Source organism: Schistocerca cancellata, unplaced genomic scaffold (genome assembly GCF_023864275.1).
Source record: "Schistocerca cancellata isolate TAMUIC-IGC-003103 unplaced genomic scaffold, iqSchCanc2.1 HiC_scaffold_562, whole genome shotgun sequence".
NCBI classification, from domain to species: domain Eukaryota; kingdom Metazoa; phylum Arthropoda; class Insecta; order Orthoptera; family Acrididae; genus Schistocerca; species Schistocerca cancellata.
Window position 1 is genome coordinate 150,189 of NW_026046575.1, and position 15,149 is coordinate 165,337.

The 15,149-nt window shown below is 48.6% G+C and overlaps 2 protein-coding genes and 12 non-coding genes across 14 annotated transcripts in view; 5 read left to right on the forward strand and 9 right to left on the reverse strand.

Annotated features, from left to right (window-relative positions):
- LOC126130822 (mucin-19-like) overlaps window positions 1–12,723 on the reverse strand; it is a 162,498-nt gene extending 149,775 nt beyond the window's left edge. Inside the window, exons 1-6 of the mRNA XM_049915167.1 lie at window positions 12,692–12,723; window positions 11,077–11,196; window positions 8,392–8,511; window positions 5,722–5,829; window positions 3,076–3,183; window positions 430–537 (exon numbers count right to left, since the gene is read on the reverse strand). Coding sequence (XP_049771124.1) covers window positions 430–537; window positions 3,076–3,183; window positions 5,722–5,829; window positions 8,392–8,511; window positions 11,077–11,196; window positions 12,692–12,723 — 596 coding nt within the window. The remainder of the gene's footprint in view (window positions 1–429; window positions 538–3,075; window positions 3,184–5,721; window positions 5,830–8,391; window positions 8,512–11,076; window positions 11,197–12,691) is intronic.
- On the forward strand, window positions 1,191–1,263 carry Trnav-uac (transfer RNA valine (anticodon UAC)). Its single transcript has one exon. It is a non-coding gene; the product is annotated as a tRNA-Val (tRNA).
- On the reverse strand, window positions 1,868–1,939 carry Trnap-ugg (transfer RNA proline (anticodon UGG)). Its single transcript has one exon. It is a non-coding gene; the product is annotated as a tRNA-Pro (tRNA).
- Window positions 3,837–3,909, forward strand: Trnav-uac (transfer RNA valine (anticodon UAC)). Its single transcript has one exon. It is a non-coding gene; the product is annotated as a tRNA-Val (tRNA).
- Trnap-ugg (transfer RNA proline (anticodon UGG)) lies at window positions 4,514–4,585 on the reverse strand. Its single transcript has one exon. It is a non-coding gene; the product is annotated as a tRNA-Pro (tRNA).
- On the reverse strand, window positions 6,201–6,272 carry Trnap-cgg (transfer RNA proline (anticodon CGG)). The gene has a single exon. It is a non-coding gene; the product is annotated as a tRNA-Pro (tRNA).
- Window positions 6,508–6,580, forward strand: Trnav-uac (transfer RNA valine (anticodon UAC)). Its single transcript has one exon. It is a non-coding gene; the product is annotated as a tRNA-Val (tRNA).
- On the reverse strand, window positions 7,185–7,256 carry Trnap-ugg (transfer RNA proline (anticodon UGG)). The gene has a single exon. It is a non-coding gene; the product is annotated as a tRNA-Pro (tRNA).
- Trnap-cgg (transfer RNA proline (anticodon CGG)) lies at window positions 8,883–8,954 on the reverse strand. The gene has a single exon. It is a non-coding gene; the product is annotated as a tRNA-Pro (tRNA).
- Trnav-uac (transfer RNA valine (anticodon UAC)) lies at window positions 9,190–9,262 on the forward strand. Its single transcript has one exon. It is a non-coding gene; the product is annotated as a tRNA-Val (tRNA).
- On the reverse strand, window positions 9,867–9,938 carry Trnap-ugg (transfer RNA proline (anticodon UGG)). Its single transcript has one exon. It is a non-coding gene; the product is annotated as a tRNA-Pro (tRNA).
- Trnap-cgg (transfer RNA proline (anticodon CGG)) lies at window positions 11,568–11,639 on the reverse strand. Its single transcript has one exon. It is a non-coding gene; the product is annotated as a tRNA-Pro (tRNA).
- On the forward strand, window positions 11,875–11,947 carry Trnav-uac (transfer RNA valine (anticodon UAC)). Its single transcript has one exon. It is a non-coding gene; the product is annotated as a tRNA-Val (tRNA).
- On the reverse strand, window positions 12,638–14,147 carry LOC126130824 (ribosome biogenesis protein WDR12 homolog). The gene has a single exon (XM_049915169.1). It carries the CDS (start codon window positions 14,116–14,118, stop codon window positions 12,844–12,846), a length of 1,275 nt encoding a protein of 424 aa, XP_049771126.1. The 5' UTR covers window positions 14,119–14,147; the 3' UTR covers window positions 12,638–12,843.
- Window positions 14,148–15,149: the final 1,002 nt, after the last annotated feature.

The following is a 15,149-nucleotide window of genomic DNA, read 5'->3' on the forward strand; positions in this document are numbered from 1 at the left end:
TCAGGAATGGCCGCGATGCCTTCATCGAGCTCTGCAGATCGACATATGACAGCGTGGAAATTTCGCCGAGCGGTGGCTAAGGGTTTAGAGAAGCCAAACGCACTAAACACAAGAAAGTCGGGAAACCGAAGCTCATAACGAAAAGATTGCGGAATGCAGTGCGGAAGCAAAACTTCGAGAAGACCAACTCTGAAGCCATCGGCGCGCTAGGAATTATTCCTCGCAAGAAGCGATCATGTAGGAAGAGCGAGCCGAGGGTGTCGCTCGACCACACAATAAATTTTTGCTTAATCCAAATTTGCAATACCGGTTCGACACTAGAATACTGCGATAGTAATAAGCACGTCGACTGCAGTGTCATTTAGGGTAGTGAGTCAGACATGGGGAGGATATAAGGCGGGTGGAATATGCAGCGGCAGGGGGCATTGCAGGGCGGGCGCCGACTTCTTGCGCTGCGGCGCGCCGGTGCCGGCGGCGGCCTGGCTGGGCTGCTGGTGCCTCCATGTAGAGCTGCCGCCGAGCCCAGGCACCGTGCCGCTAACGAAGCGATTGCCTTTGGTGACATCTTTTGCAATAACGACTGCGCGAATCGACGGTATCTCGTAAGGAAAGAAAGAGCAGCAGCTGCCGCCGAGCCCAGGCGCCGTGCCTAACACGCAGAAGGTCCCCGGTTCGATTGCGGGCGGAAACCCGTTTTCGTCGCACTCAGCAAGACACTTGCTACGATCTCTGCAGTGACCACTTAAATCAACTTCAAACGTTCCACCAGCAGGGTGCACATGGCTCAAATGAAACATGAAACTGTTTCAGAACTGGTTGTCGGATTTTAGCGCTGACTTGGAGGCCTGGAAATGCGCGAAACAGCCGCCGCCATGCGATTTGTTACCACACCGTTGTACAAAACGCAAGGGCTCGTCCGGGATTTGAACCCGGGACCTCCTGCACCCGAAGCAGGAATCATACCCGAAAACGCACTGCATGTGAATGACGCCACCTTTGATGGTCTCACCCTGTAGGGCTGCAGCTCACCCAGCGTTCTCCCTGTCTGTCGCGGTTGGATTGTTTTCATCGACGTCTTTTACTATAGGAACTTCACGAATCGGAGGGAGCTCGTAGCCGATGCCCTTGCTAACACAGAAGAAAAACTGTTGCTATTACGAGTCTCCGGGTGGTACACGAAAAGAACCGTCGTTTCCGTGGTGTAGCGGTTATCACGTCTGCTTTACACGCAGAAGGTCCCCGGTTCGATCCCGGGCGGGAACACAACAATTTTAATCTATATTTCGGGTTTCATTTCCGAGATGACCTCACGTCCGCGTATGCAGAGACAAGCAATGTCGTATGCTAGACGGATAGGGCGTCATTTTACTGTCAAATACTGTTGCTCTCTTATTGCACCGGTATTTGGTAACTGGGAACGCCCCTAGCTCCATTATGGCTGGCAAAATTTATAATCCGGTTCTTCAGGGCTACTTCAAGTGCGCTTGCTACTGGCTTTCCTGAGCTCACCCTACTCGCCTTGTCACAGCTCTGTCAAAGTGTGATGCTAACTAATAATGAGAAACTCTTGGCCACTCTCAATCTTACATGCCACCACCCCTTTGTTGTTGCCGTCGTTAGTAAGATGAGGGTAGACTGTCGCACAATTAAGCTTAATCTCCACTCACGGTGCACATATTCCGCAAAGACAACCTTGTTTTCCGTTGCATGCAAAATTACCGTCTGCGTTTCTACCGAATTCCACCTACGTACTTTACTGGTGCCGCATTCTTGTTATATTCACGTGCTATAACAGGCGTCTACTCTTCATTGAGGAGCTGCAACCGGGGCTGAGTTCCACCTACTCTTCAGCACGGTCAAAATGGCAGGGCTCGTCCGGGATTTGAACCCGGGACCTCCTGCACCCAAAGCAGGAATCATACCCCTAGCCCAACGAGCCACCTGCCTGGAGCAGTCAAGTTAATCCCAGGTAGTGGACCTCACAGGGAACACAAACTTTTACGTGAATTCGCAAGATAAACGCTTTCTGCAGGCAGCACTCACCACTGATGAGAAGAATATTAAAGGCAACGAATAAAAAGCGAAATAACTTCATCGAACACTGCTTATGAACAGCCGGCAGTGCCTCAGTTTCGGTATGTGGTTTCTCAGGGTTAAGAGAAGGCGAATGCACTAAACAAAAGAACATCGGGAAACCAAGCACCAACTCATAACGAAAAGATTGCACAATATACTGCAAGTAAAATTTTCAGAAGACGGATACTAAAGACGCCGCAGACAAAGGAATTATTCTATGCAGTAACGATTATCTAGGAAGCGTAAATTGCATGTGCTGCTCCACCACACAACTTCTTTTGATACTGTTTTACTTATTCTAAATTTTCATTGCCTGATCGTCTCTAGAATACTGTGTGGTATCACCTGGTTTCCAACAGCGATAGTAGTAAGTAAATCGACTACAAAGTCTTTCAAAGTAGGTCAGACACCAAAAAAAAAAAAACGGAGCTGCGCGTAGCTCATGTCATTCTGCTTTCAAAGGTGAATCAGCGGCTGGGAGTAGTGGCGTACTCCTGTAATCCAAGCTACTGGGAGGCTGTTGTGTGGGAGAGATCTGGAAACAACTACAGATTCGGCCGTTCCATGAGCTCAGGAATGGCCGCGATGCCTTCATCGAGCTCTGCAGATCGACATATGACAGCGTGGAAATTTCGCCGAGCGGTGGCTAAGGGTTTAGAGAAGCCAAACGCACTAAACACAAGAAAGTCGGGAAACCGAAGCTCATAACGAAAAGATTGCGGAATGCAGTGCGGAAGCAAAACTTCGAGAAGACCAACTCTGAAGCCATCGGCGCGCTAGGAATTATTCCTCGCAAGAAGCGATCATGTAGGAAGAGCGAGCCGAGGGTGTCGCTCGACCACACAATAAATTTTTGCTTAATCCAAATTTGCAATACCGGTTCGACACTAGAATACTGCGATAGTAATAAGCACGTCGACTGCAGTGTCATTTAGGGTAGTGAGTCAGACATGGGGAGGATATAAGGCGGGTGGAATATGCAGCGGCAGGGGGCATTGCAGGGCGGGCGCCGACTTCTTGCGCTGCGGCGCGCCGGTGCCGGCGGCGGCCTGGCTGGGCTGCTGGTGCCTCCATGTAGAGCTGCCGCCGAGCCCAGGCACCGTGCCGCTAACGAAGCGATTGCCTTTGGTGACATCTTTTGCAATAACGACTGCGCGAATCGACGGTATCTCGTAAGGAAAGAAAGAGCAGCAGCTGCCGCCGAGCCCAGGCGCCGTGCCTAACACGCAGAAGGTCCCCGGTTCGATTGCGGGCGGAAACCCGTTTTCGTCGCACTCAGCAAGACACTTGCTACGATCTCTGCAGTGACCACTTAAATCAACTTCAAACGTTCCACCAGCAGGGTGCACATGGCTCAAATGAAACATGAAACTGTTTCAGAACTGGTTGTCGGATTTTAGCGCTGACTTGGAGGCCTGGAAATGCGCGAAACAGCCGCCGCCATGCGATTTGTTACCACACCGTTGTACAAAACGCAAGGGCTCGTCCGGGATTTGAACCCGGGACCTCCTGCACCCGAAGCAGGAATCATACCCGAAAACGCACTGCATGTGAATGACGCCACCTTTGATGGTCTCACCCTGTAGGGCTGCAGCTCACCCAGCGTTCTCCCTGTCTGTCGCGGTTGGATTGTTTTCATCGACGTCTTTTACTATAGGAACTTCACGAATCGGAGGGAGCTCGTAGCCGATGCCCTTGCTAACACAGAAGAAAAACTGTTGCTATTACGAGTCTCCGGGTGGTACACGAAAAGAACCGTCGTTTCCGTGGTGTAGCGGTTATCACGTCTGCTTTACACGCAGAAGGTCCCCGGTTCGATCCCGGGCGGGAACACAACAATTTTAATCTATATTTCGGGTTTCATTTCCGAGATGACCTCACGTCCGCGTATGCAGAGACAAGCAATGTCGTATGCTAGACGGATAGGGCGTCATTTTACTGTCAAATACTGTTGCTCTCTTATTGCACCGGTATTTGGTAACTGGGAACGCCCCTAGCTCCATTATGGCTGGCAAAATTTATAATCCGGTTCTTCAGGGCTACTTCAAGTGCGCTTGCTACTGGCTTTCCTGAGCTCACCCTACTCGCCTTGTCACAGCTCTGTCAAAGTGTGATGCTAACTAATAATGAGAAACTCTTGGCCACTCTCAATCTTACATGCCACCACCCCTTTGTTGTTGCCGTCGTTAGTAAGATGAGGGTAGACTGTCGCACAATTAAGCTTAATCTCCACTCACGGTGCACATATTCCGCAAAGACAACCTTGTTTTCCGTTGCATGCAAAATTACCGTCTGCGTTTCTACCGAATTCCACCTACGTACTTTACTGGTGCCGCATTCTTGTTATATTCACGTGCTATAACAGGCGTCTACTCTTCATTGAGGAGCTGCAACCGGGGCTGAGTTCCACCTACTCTTCAGCACGGTCAAAATGGCAGGGCTCGTCCGGGATTTGAACCCGGGACCTCCTGCACCCAAAGCAGGAATCATACCCCTAGCCCAACGAGCCACCTGCCTGGAGCAGTCAAGTTAATCCCAGGTAGTGGACCTCACAGGGAACACAAACTTTTACGTGAATTCGCAAGATAAACGCTTTCTGCAGGCAGCACTCACCACTGATGAGAAGAATATTAAAGGCAACGAATAAAAAGCGAAATAACTTCATCGAACACTGCTTATGAACAGCCGGCAGTGCCTCAGTTTCGGTATGTGGTTTCTCAGGGTTAAGAGAAGGCGAATGCACTAAACAAAAGAACATCGGGAAACCAAGCACCAACTCATAACGAAAAGATTGCACAATATACTGCAAGTAAAATTTTCAGAAGACGGATACTAAAGACGCCGCAGACAAAGGAATTATTCTATGCAGTAACGATTATCTAGGAAGCGTAAATTGCATGTGCTGCTCCACCACACAACTTCTTTTGATACTGTTTTACTTATTCTAAATTTTCATTGCCTGATCGTCTCTAGAATACTGTGTGGTATCACCTGGTTTCCAACAGCGATAGTAGTAAGTAAATCGACTACAAAGTCTTTCAAAGTAGGTCAGACACCAAAAAAAAAAAAACGGAGCTGCGCGTAGCTCATGTCATTCTGCTTTCAAAGGTGAATCAGCGGCTGGGAGTAGTGGCGTACTCCTGTAATCCAAGCTACTGGGAGGCTGTTGTGTGGGAGAGATCTGGAAACAACTACAGATTCGGCCGTTCCATGAGCTCAGGAATGGCCGCGATGCCTTCATCGAGCTCTGCAGATCGACATATGACAGCGTGGAAATTTCGCCGAGCGGTGGCTAAGGGTTTAGAGAAGCCAAACGCACTAAACACAAGAAAGTCGGGAAACCGAAGCTCATAACGAAAAGATTGCGGAATGCAGTGCGGAAGCAAAACTTCGAGAAGACCAACTCTGAAGCCATCGGCGCGCTAGGAATTATTCCTCGCAAGAAGCGATCATGTAGGAAGAGCGAGCCGAGGGTGTCGCTCGACCACACAATAAATTTTTGCTTAATCCAAATTTGCAATACCGGTTCGACACTAGAATACTGCGATAGTAATAAGCACGTCGACTGCAGTGTCATTTAGGGTAGTGAGTCAGACATGGGGAGGATATAAGGCGGGTGGAATATGCAGCGGCAGGGGGCATTGCAGGGCGGGCGCCGACTTCTTGCGCTGCGGCGCGCCGGTGCCGGCGGCGGCCTGGCTGGGCTGCTGGTGCCTCCATGTAGAGCTGCCGCCGAGCCCAGGCACCGTGCCGCTAACGAAGCGATTGCCTTTGGTGACATCTTTTGCAATAACGACTGCGCGAATCGACGGTATCTCGTAAGGAAAGAAAGAGCAGCAGCTGCCGCCGAGCCCAGGCGCCGTGCCTAACACGCAGAAGGTCCCCGGTTCGATTGCGGGCGGAAACCCGTTTTCGTCGCACTCAGCAAGACACTTGCTACGATCTCTGCAGTGACCACTTAAATCAACTTCAAACGTTCCACCAGCAGGGTGCACATGGCTCAAATGAAACATGAAACTGTTTCAGAACTGGTTGTCGGATTTTAGCGCTGACTTGGAGGCCTGGAAATGCGCGAAACAGCCGCCGCCATGCGATTTGTTACCACACCGTTGTACAAAACGCAAGGGCTCGTCCGGGATTTGAACCCGGGACCTCCTGCACCCGAAGCAGGAATCATACCCCTAGACCAACGAGCCTGTCCGTTCCGAAAACGCACTGCATGTGAATGACGCCACCTTTGATGGTCTCACCCTGTAGGGCTGCAGCTCACCCAGCGTTCTCCCTGTCTGTCGCGGTTGGATTGTTTTCATCGACGTCTTTTACTATAGGAACTTCACGAATCGGAGGGAGCTCGTAGCCGATGCCCTTGCTAACACAGAAGAAAAACTGTTGCTATTACGAGTCTCCGGGTGGTACACGAAAAGAACCGTCGTTTCCGTGGTGTAGCGGTTATCACGTCTGCTTTACACGCAGAAGGTCCCCGGTTCGATCCCGGGCGGGAACACAACAATTTTAATCTATATTTCGGATTTCATTTCCGAGATGACCTCACGTCCGCGTATGCAGAGACAAGCAATGTCGTATGCTAGACGGATAGGGCGTCATTTTACTGTCAAATACTGTTGCTCTCTTATTGCACCGGTATTTGGTAACTGGGAACGCCCCTAGCTCCATTATGGCTGGCAAAATTTATAATCCGGTTCTTCAGGGCTACTTCAAGTGCGCTTGCTACTGGCTTTCCTGAGCTCACCCTACTCGCCTTGTCACAGCTCTGTCAAAGTGTGATGCTAACTAATAATGAGAAACTCTTGGCCACTCTCAATCTTACATGCCACCACCCCTTTGTTGTTGCCGTCGTTAGTAAGATGAGGGTAGACTGTCGCACAATTAAGCTTAATCTCCACTCACGGTGCACATATTCCGCAAAGACAACCTTGTTTTCCGTTGCATGCAAAATTACCGTCTGCGTTTCTACCGAATTCCACCTACGTACTTTACTGGTGCCGCATTCTTGTTATATCCACGTGCTATAACAGGCGTCTACTCTTCATTGAGGAGCTGCAACCGGGGCTGAGTTCCACCTACTCTTCAGCACGGTCAAAATGGCAGGGCTCGTCCGGGATTTGAACCCGGGACCTCCTGCACCCAAAGCAGGAATCATACCCCTAGACCAACGAGCCACCTGCCTGGAGCAGTCAAGTTAATCCCAGGTAGTGGACCTCACAGGGAACACAAACTTTTACGTGAATTCGCAAGATAAACGCTTTCTGCAGGCAGCACTCACCACTGATGAGAAGAATATTAAAGGCAACGAATAAAAAGCGAAATAACTTCATCGAACACTGCTTATGAACAGCCGGCAGTGCCTCAGTTTCGGTATGTGGTTTCTCAGGGTTAAGAGAAGGCGAATGCACTAAACAAAAGAACATCGGGAAACCAAGCACCAACTCATAACGAAAAGATTGCACAATATACTGCAAGTAAAATTTACAGAAGACGGATACTGAAGACGCCGCACACAAAAGAATTATTCTATGCAGTAACGATTATCTAGGAAGCGTAAATTGCATGTGCTGCTCCACCACACAACTTCTTTTGATACTGTTTTACTTATTCTAAATTTTCATTGCCTGATCGTCCCTAGAATACTGTGTGGTATCAACTGGTTTCCAACAGCGATAGTAGTAAGTAAATCGACTACAAAGTCTTTCAAAGTAGGTCAGACACCAAAAAAAAAAAAAAAAAAAAAAAACGGAGCTGCGCGTAGCTCATGTCATTCTGCTTTCAAAGGTGAATCAGCGGCTGGGAGTAGTGGCGTACTCCTGTAATCCAAGCTACTGGGAGGCTGTTGTGTGGGAGAGATCTGGAAACAACTACAGATTCGGCCGTTCCATGAGCTCAGGAATGGCCGCGATGCCTTCATCGAGCTCTGCAGATCGACATATGACAGCGTGGAAATTTCGCCGAGCGGTGGCTAAGGGTTTAGAGAAGCCAAACGCACTAAACACAAGAAAGTCGGGAAACCGAAGCTCATAACGAAAAGATTGCGGAATGCAGTGCGGAAGCAAAACTTCGAGAAGACCAACTCTGAAGCCATCGGCGCGCTAGGAATTATTCCTCGCAAGAAGCGATCATGTAGGAAGAGCGAGCCGAGGGTGTCGCTCGACCACACAATAAATTTTTGCTTAATCCAAATTTGCAATACCGGTTCGACACTAGAATACTGCGATAGTAATAAGCACGTCGACTGCAGTGTCATTTAGGGTAGTGAGTCAGACATGGGGAGGATATAAGGCGGGTGGAATATGCAGCGACAGGGGGCATTGCAGGGCGGGCGCCGACTTCTTGCGCTGCGGCGCGCCGGTGCCGGCGGCGGCCTGGCTGGGCTGCTGGTGCCTCCATGTAGAGCTGCCGCCGAGCCCAGGCACCGTGCCGCTAACGAAGCGATTGCCTTTGGTGACATCTTTTGCAATAACGACTGCGCGAATCGACGGTATCTCGTAAGGAAAGAAAGAGCAGCAGCTGCCGCCGAGCCCAGGCGCCGTGCCTAACACGCAGAAGGTCCCCGGTTCGATTGCGGGCGGAAACCCGTTTTCGTCGCACTCAGCAAGACACTTGCTACGATCTCTGCAGTGACCACTTAAATCAACTTCAAACGTTCCACCAGCAGGGTGCACATGGCTCAAATGAAACATGAAACTGTTTCAGAACTGGTTGTCGGATTTTAGCGCTGACTTGGAGGCCTGGAAATGCGCGAAACAGCCGCCGCCATGCGATTTGTTACCACACCGTTGTACAAAACGCAAGGGCTCGTCCGGGATTTGAACCCGGGACCTCCTGCACCCGAAGCAGGAATCATACCCCTAGACCAACGAGCCTGTCCGTTCCGAAAACGCACTGCATGTGAATGACGCCACCTTTGATGGTCTCACCCTGTAGGGCTGCAGCTCACCCAGCGTTCTCCCTGTCTGTCGCGGTTGGATTGTTTTCATCGACGTCTTTTACTATAGGAACTTCACGAATCGGAGGGAGCTCGTAGCCGATGCCCTTGCTAACACAGAAGAAAAACTGTTGCTATTACGAGTCTCCGGGTGGTACACGAAAAGAACCGTCGTTTCCGTGGTGTAGCGGTTATCACGTCTGCTTTACACGCAGAAGGTCCCCGGTTCGATCCCGGGCGGGAACACAACAATTTTAATCTATATTTCGGATTTCATTTCCGAGATGACCTCACGTCCGCGTATGCAGAGACAAGCAATGTCGTATGCTAGACGGATAGGGCGTCATTTTACTGTCAAATACTGTTGCTCTCTTATTGCACCGGTATTTGGTAACTGGGAACGCCCCTAGCTCCATTATGGCTGGCAAAATTTATAATCCGGTTCTTCAGGGCTACTTCAAGTGCGCTTGCTACTGGCTTTCCTGAGCTCACCCTACTCGCCTTGTCACAGCTCTGTCAAAGTGTGATGCTAACTAATAATGAGAAACTCTTGGCCACTCTCAATCTTACATGCCACCACCCCTTTGTTGTTGCCGTCGTTAGTAAGATGAGGGTAGACTGTCGCACAATTAAGCTTAATCTCCACTCACGGTGCACATATTCCGCAAAGACAACCTTGTTTTCCGTTGCATGCAAAATTACCGTCTGCGTTTCTACCGAATTCCACCTACGTACTTTACTGGTGCCGCATTCTTGTTATATCCACGTGCTATAACAGGCGTCTACTCTTCATTGAGGAGCTGCAACCGGGGCTGAGTTCCACCTACTCTTCAGCACGGTCAAAATGGCAGGGCTCGTCCGGGATTTGAACCCGGGACCTCCTGCACCCAAAGCAGGAATCATACCCCTAGACCAACGAGCCACCTGCCTGGAGCAGTCAAGTTAATCCCAGGTAGTGGACCTCACAGGGAACACAAACTTTTACGTGAATTCGCAAGATAAACGCTTTCTGCAGGCAGCACTCACCACTGATGAGAAGAATATTAAAGGCAACGAATAAAAAGCGAAATAACTTCATCGAACACTGCTTATGAACAGCCGGCAGTGCCTCAGTTTCGGTATGTGGTTTCTCAGGGTTAAGAGAAGGCGAATGCACTAAACAAAAGAACATCGGGAAACCAAGCACCAACTCATAACGAAAAGATTGCACAATATACTGCAAGTAAAATTTACAGAAGACGGATACTGAAGACGCCGCACACAAAAGAATTATTCTATGCAGTAACGATTATCTAGGAAGCGTAAATTGCATGTGCTGCTCCACCACACAACTTCTTTTGATACTGTTTTACTTATTCTAAATTTTCATTGCCTGATCGTCCCTAGAATACTGTGTGGTATCAACTGGTTTCCAACAGCGATAGTAGTAAGTAAATCGACTACAAAGTCTTTCAAAGTAGGTCAGACACCAAAAAAAAAAAAAAAAAAAAAAAAAAACGGAGCTGCGCGTAGCTCATGTCATTCTGCTTTCAAAGGTGAATCAGCGGCTGGGAGTAGTGGCGTACTCCTGTAATCCAAGCTACTGGGAGGCTGTTGTGTGGGAGAGATCTGGAAACAACTACAGATTCGGCCGTTCCATGAGCTCAGGAATGGCCGCGATGCCTTCATCGAGCTCTGCAGATCGACATATGACAGCGTGGAAATTTCGCCGAGCGGTGGCTAAGGGTTTAGAGAAGCCAAACGCACTAAACACAAGAAAGTCGGGAAACCGAAGCTCATAACGAAAAGATTGCGGAATGCAGTGCGGAAGCAAAACTTCGAGAAGACCAACTCTGAAGCCATCGGCGCGCTAGGAATTATTCCTCGCAAGAAGCGATCATGTAGGAAGAGCGAGCCGAGGGTGTCGCTCGACCACACAATAAATTTTTGCTTAATCCAAATTTGCAATACCGGTTCGACACTAGAATACTGCGATAGTAATAAGCACGTCGACTGCAGTGTCATTTAGGGTAGTGAGTCAGACATGGGGAGGATATAAGGCGGGTGGAATATGCAGCGACAGGGGGCATTGCAGGGCGGGCGCCGACTTCTTGCGCTGCGGCGCGCCGGTGCCGGCGGCGGCCTGGCTGGGCTGCTGGTGCCTCCATGTAGAGCTGCCGCCGAGCCCAGGCACCGTGCCGCTAACGAAGCGATTGCCTTTGGTGACATCTTTTGCAATAACGACTGCGCGAATCGACGGTATCTCGTAAGGAAAGAAAGAGCAGCAGCTGCCGCCGAGCCCAGGCGCCGTGCCTAACACGCAGAAGGTCCCCGGTTCGATTGCGGGCGGAAACCCGTTTTCGTCGCACTCAGCAAGACACTTGCTACGATCTCTGCAGTGACCACTTAAATCAACTTCAAACGTTCCACCAGCAGGGTGCACATGGCTCAAATGAAACATGAAACTGTTTCAGAACTGGTTGTCGGATTTTAGCGCTGACTTGGAGGCCTGGAAATGCGCGAAACAGCCGCCGCCATGCGATTTGTTACCACACCGTTGTACAAAACGCAAGGGCTCGTCCGGGATTTGAACCCGGGACCTCCTGCACCCGAAGCAGGAATCATACCCCTAGACCAACGAGCCTGTCCGTTCCGAAAACGCACTGCATGTGAATGACGCCACCTTTGATGGTCTCACCCTGTAGGGCTGCAGCTCACCCAGCGTTCTCCCTGTCTGTCGCGGTTGGATTGTTTTCATCGACGTCTTTTACTATAGGAACTTCACGAATCGGAGGGAGCTCGTAGCCGATGCCCTTGCTAACACAGAAGAAAAACTGTTGCTATTACGAGTCTCCGGGTGGTACACGAAAAGAACCGTCGTTTCCGTGGTGTAGCGGTTATCACGTCTGCTTTACACGCAGAAGGTCCCCGGTTCGATCCCGGGCGGGAACACAACAATTTTAATCTATATTTCGGATTTCATTTCCGAGATGACCTCACGTCTGCGTATGCAGAGACAAGCAATGTCGTATGCTAGACGGATAGGGCGTCATTTTACTGTCAAATACTGTTGCTCTCTTATTGCACCGGTATTTGGTAACTGGGAACGCCCCTAGCTCCATTATGGCTGGCAAAATTTATAATCCGGTTCTTCAGGGCTACTTCAAGTGCGCTTGCTACTGGCTTTCCTGAGCTCACCCTACTCGCCTTGTCACAGCTCTGTCAAAGTGTGATGCTAACTAATAATGAGAAACTCTTGGCCACTCTCAATCTTACATGCCACCACCCCTTTGTTGTTGCCGTCGTTAGTAAGATGAGGGTAGACTGTCGCACAATTAAGCTTAATCTCCACTCACGGTGCACATATTCCGCAAAGACAACCTTGTTTTCCGTTGCATGCAAAATTACCGTCTGCGTTTCTACCGAATTCCACCTACGTACTTTACTGGTGCCGCATTCTTGTTATATCCACGTGCTATAACAGGCGTCTACTCTTCATTGAGGAGCTGCAACCGGGGCTGAGTTCCACCTACTCTTCAGCACGGTCAAAATGGCAGGGCTCGTCCGGGATTTGAACCCGGGACCTCCTGCACCCAAAGCAGGAATCATACCCCTTTTTTTTTTTTTTTTTGTTTTTTTTTTTCACAACACAACATTATATTCATGGTTCAATACATGTTTTGAAATTAAATTTACTGTACTTCAACTGAGATGTATGTTGGCCTCATCTTTAACTATATACATTTGTTATTGCATGGTAATGTAATTACCGTAGCTCATCTTGATTATACACCTACTGTGTAGTGTTGTCTTTTGCACATTATTAGCACTTTAAGATCTGTTACTTCTTACATCTCTTCTACCTTGATATGTTTTGTTTTAAAAATACGGACAGTGTTATCTGCACCACCTGACACCACAAGATCAGGTCTTGACCAATCACAGCATAGCACCTTGTCTTCATGTCCACTCATATCATACAAAGGTGCCTTTGGACTTCTTGTGTCCCAAAGCTTCATATCCTGATCATAGCTTCCAGATACAAAAAGGTGTTCATCAGTTTTAGACCAACGTACACTCTGCACCCATTGTGTGTGTGAGGTAAATGTGTTTTTGATTAAGGAACCCTCTTTTGACCTCGGGTCATATAAACGCACATGCCTGGCAGCTGAGGCTGTTACAAGTGTTCTGTTCAACGGGGACCAATCAGCATCAAAAAATGGCTTGTTCCCAACAAGTTCAGTTTTAATGCCACCAAGTTCAGCATCCCATGTTCTTAATGTGTGATCCCAAGAGGAAGTGCATATTTCACTGGAGTCAATCCACAAGGCAGAAGAAATGCACTCTTTATGGCCTTTTAAAGTAAGTACAGGAGTCCTAATTTGTGATTTTCCATGTTCTCCTTTAAACCTCTTAGTGGATGAAATGCCATCTGTATGCGTTTGCTCCTCCAGTGAAGCTGACCAAATCTTCAGCATTGCATCCCAACCTCCAGTTGCTAAAAGAACAGCATTTGGGCTCACTCCAATGCATTCCACAGACCTTTCATGTCCGCGACAAATGTGAATACATTCAACAGAATTGTTTGAGACATTCCATTCCCATATCATAGCAGTCTGATCTTGAGATGCACTGACAAATGATGCTCGATTGTCATCAAGTGAAATCCATGAGAGAGCTTTTACTGGTCCTGTGTGCCCAGGTATTGTTAATTTGTGTTTTCCTTTGCTTGTCCATATGTGCAAAGTGTTGTCATAGCAACCTGAGAGAATCCATTTATTTTTAATTTGTACAGCGGAAACCCAGTCGTCGTGTAGAAGACAGTCCTTCGGTTCTGGCGCTGGGAAGCGTTCCACATACTCTATGTCAACTGTGCCTTCACTAGATATAACTCTTTCTTCAAGATGTTCCAGAAGCGAAACACGAAGGAATTCCCCGGATAGCAAGAAATCGAACTCTACATCATGCCACTCTGACGTCCTGTTTTCTCTTAGTAGCTCGTTGACCAATGCGTTTAGTTCGACGCCTGTTACATTGGAAGCAACAGAGAACGGCGTGTCTGGAACTGCATACTGACTTTGTTTCGTAAACAACCGTACTTGCAGCTCCGCCACAGCCATCATTTAAACCACTAACAAACCAATGCAAAGACTTTCGTGATAGACCAACGAGCCACCTGCCTGGAGCAGTCAAGTTAATCCCAGGTAGTGGACCTCACAGGGAACACAAACTTTTACGTGAATTCGCAAGATAAACGCTTTCTGCAGGCAGCACTCACCACTGATGAGAAGAATATTAAAGGCAACGAATAAAAAGCGAAATAACTTCATCGAACACTGCTTATGAACAGCCGGCAGTGCCTCAGTTTCGGTATGTGGTTTCTCAGGGTTAAGAGAAGGCGAATGCACTAAACAAAAGAACATCGGGAAACCAAGCACCAACTCATAACGAAAAGATTGCACAATATACTGCAAGTAAAATTTACAGAAGACGGATACTGAAGACGCCGCACACAAAAGAATTATTCTATGCAGTAACGATTATCTAGGAAGCGTAAATTGCATGTGCTGCTCCACCACACAACTTCTTTTGATACTGTTTTACTTATTCTAAATTTTCATTGCCTGATCGTCCCTAGAATACTGTGTGGTATCAACTGGTTTCCAACAGCGATAGTAGTAAGTAAATCGACTACAAAGTCTTTCAAAGTAGGTCAGACACCAAAAAAAAAAAAAAAAAAAAAAAAACGGAGCTGCGCGTAGCTCATGTCATTCTGCTTTCAAAGGTGAATCAGCGGCTGGGAGTAGTGGCGTACTCCTGTAATCCAAGCTACTGGGAGGCTGTTGTGTGGGAGAGATCTGGAAACAACTACAGATTCGGCCGTTCCATGAGCTCAGGAATGGCCGCGATGCCTTCATCGAGCTCTGCAGATCGACATATGACAGCGTGGAAATTTCGCCGAGCGGTGGCTAAGGGTTTAGAGAAGCCAAACGCACTAAACACAAGAAAGTCGGGAAACCGAAGCTCATAACGAAAAGATTGCGGAATGCAGTGCGGAAGCAAAACTTCGAGAAGACCAACTCTGAAGCCATCGGCGCGCTAGGAATTATTCCTCGCAAGAAGCGATCATGTAGGAAGAGCGAGCCGAGGGTGT